Source organism: Aedes albopictus, chromosome 1, assembly GCF_035046485.1.
Source record: "Aedes albopictus strain Foshan chromosome 1, AalbF5, whole genome shotgun sequence".
Taxonomy (NCBI): domain Eukaryota; kingdom Metazoa; phylum Arthropoda; class Insecta; order Diptera; family Culicidae; genus Aedes; species Aedes albopictus.
This window is the reverse complement of record NC_085136.1, coordinates 91,661,926-91,664,491: the sequence shown is the minus strand read 5'-3', so window position 1 is coordinate 91,664,491 and position 2,566 is coordinate 91,661,926. Positions and strand designations below refer to the sequence as shown.

At 49.3% G+C, this 2,566-nt stretch overlaps 1 protein-coding gene across 1 annotated transcript; it reads left to right on the top strand.

Moving 5' to 3' along the window:
* The first annotated feature begins 491 nt into the window (after nucleotides 1–491).
* On the top strand, nucleotides 492–2,286 carry LOC109427350 (uncharacterized). Its single transcript, XM_019702882.3, has one exon. The coding sequence runs from the start codon at nucleotides 896–898 to the stop codon at nucleotides 2,012–2,014; it is 1,119 nt and encodes a 372-aa protein (XP_019558427.2). The 5' UTR covers nucleotides 492–895; the 3' UTR covers nucleotides 2,015–2,286.
* The last annotated feature ends 280 nt before the right edge of the window (nucleotides 2,287–2,566 follow it).

The window sequence follows — 2,566 nt, the reverse complement described above, 5'->3', positions numbered from 1 at the left end:
TGCCTGAAATGGTTCGAAAATCCCCATCGAACCCCATGTAACGCACCTGAGACCCTCCGAAACTATTAATAACGCCAGCGTAATGCCTCTGAAACTCGCCGAAAAAGCTTTGAAACTTTCTGAAATGGTTCCGAATACCTTAGGCTTTAACGGGATAATTGGGTACCTGTTGTATTAATCCATAATTTTAGTCTCAAGGAGCCTAATAAACCGATTCAAATTCTTGTAACTAATAATTAATAGACCTTTTCGGATTCCAATAATGTATGAAAGCCTAAATTAAAGGAAGCGATTCACCCTGATATCCCCCTCCAGTGGAAGTACCTAAAGGGACGAGAAAAAAAAAACGTAATCGCCTTGCGCAATATAGCCGTTTGATTGTAAGGACGAACGACGATCCTGTCTGCTAGGCAGTTCGCCTAGCTTGGCGTTCGCACACACCTTTGCACACATTATCGTCGTCATCAGGGAGCACAAAAACAGTGGTGAAGTACATAGGATCGGGAACCCCTCCGTTCCGTTACAGCAGTTCGGTAGGTTCGATTCGGGGTGATTGTATTGAAAATAATTCCCTTTAATAAACGGGCCCGGGCATATATGAAGCTCCGGAGGTGGAAGTGAGACAGCAACGCCAGATGTCCGTTTTTCCCGGGGTTTTTCACCGGTGCAGCTAAAGACAGTTTGGCACGCGACACGGAACGCCAGAACAAAACCAGCCTCAGAACGGAACAGAACGTCCGGGTGGTTCCGAGAGGCTCGATCCGGTGGATTGTAACGGTAGTGCAAGGTAGTTGAACGAACATGTAGGAAGTGTAGCCAGGGCAAGGACTCCCAACCCAAGTTGAGATTGATTACGTTTGTGATAGTTAGTGTTACGTTAAGAGATTGTGCGGTAATGGCGTCGAACATGACCACCGTTTCGTTGCGGAACATCTCCGGTCTCAATCCGTTGAAGCGGATGAAGTTCAAGGAGAACCAAGTGATGATCCCGATAGGGTCGAACGTGGAGAACTTTGACGAAAACGAGACTACAGTAGTGCTGAAGCGGAAGATTCCCTTGGGAACGCTCGGAAGTATCGAGAATGTGATGTTCAACACAGTGTCCGGTGAACTACGGAAGCCTTTGGGAAATGTGGCGTCTCCTGGTCCGGGAAGGCGTAAGAACTCCGATCCGAAGAGTACAATCAGTGCTGTTGAACGGCGAAACGCCCGGGAGCGCAATCGAGTTCAACAAGTCAACAACGGTTTCGCTGCTCTGCGTCAACGGATTCCGGAAGAGATCGCAGAAGTCTTTGAAGCCGGCACGGCCCGTGGAGTTCACAAGAAACTAAGCAAGGTGGAAACTCTTCGTATGGCTGTAGAATACATCAAGTGCCTGGAACGCCTTCTATCCTTGGATCCAGAAAAGGAAGGCAGTGTTTTCAAGATTCAACCTCCACAACAGCAAGAAGGCACTCAGCTTCCGGCTACTCCTCCACCGGAACCGTTGCAGGCCAACAATTTCTTCCTCGCAATCAAACCTCGTGCCATCGGAAACTCCACCGGAGCTTCCTTCGATCAAACCCAGATCACCATCATCAACGGCCATCAGTACATCCGCATTCCCGGTACCAATACCTTCCAGTATCTGGACCCGGAGAGCCTGTACGACGATTCTCCCAACGACAGCTCCTTCTTCGGAGACACCAGCTCGATCATCCAGGAAGACTCGGACGATCTGATGAGCGAATCGGCCATCGCCTTCTCTCCGCAGAGCAACTACGCCCAGGAACCGGAGGACCACAAGGACGGGGCCACAGTCTTCCCCAATCGACCCCTGGAGGAGGACGGCAAGATCCTCTCCATGATCGACCAACAGCAATACGCCGAAATCATGATGATCAAAAGTGAACTCGAAGAGGACGACGAGCAGGCCCTTCTACAGCGAACCACCAACGATCCGGGATTTCTGGACTCCATCGACTGGTTCGAGAGCCATCACCAGCAGCTCCCCTCGGACACCCTCATGGACTGAACGAATCCATCCCCTAGCCGCCATTTTGTATATAGGATTATTTATTTTAACGAAGCCGAATTTTATTATTATTCTAATTATACGAAAATCTAATTTATCAACCCACCGCACCCGCTGTGCTCTAGTTTTTTGAACAATAAAGAAACCATTCCCCAGTCGTAGTGCTTCTGCCCTTCACCATCGAAAGAAATTTATTGACGATCGATCCACCGAACGAAACAACGAAACTCAAGGTGGTGATACTCATTATTCTGAATTCTCCCCCTCTCCACTCACATGCTTAATCCACGACTCAGCTCAACTCGGAACCTAAGGTTGGCTTAGGCACTTTCCACGTTTCCAGGGCTGCGCGTTCGTTGATGAATGATAGCACAAAAAACACCCTTAGCAAGTTCGCTCCGCGTCTACCCCGAGCCTGAAACTAATGATGGAGTCCGATCCGTCGCCGCCGCGTCATCATCATCATCTGATCGGACGACGCGACAAGGAAATGTAAATTTGCACCTGGAGCTTTCGTGGCGGTTGAGTAACGGCGATGCGATGGACGTTGAA

What these genes read in the sequence shown, in the direction of transcription:
- LOC109427350 (XM_019702882.3), top strand. Translation starts at nt 896, where the DNA reads ATGGCGTCGAACATGACCACCGTTTCGTTGCGGAACATCTCCGGTCTC.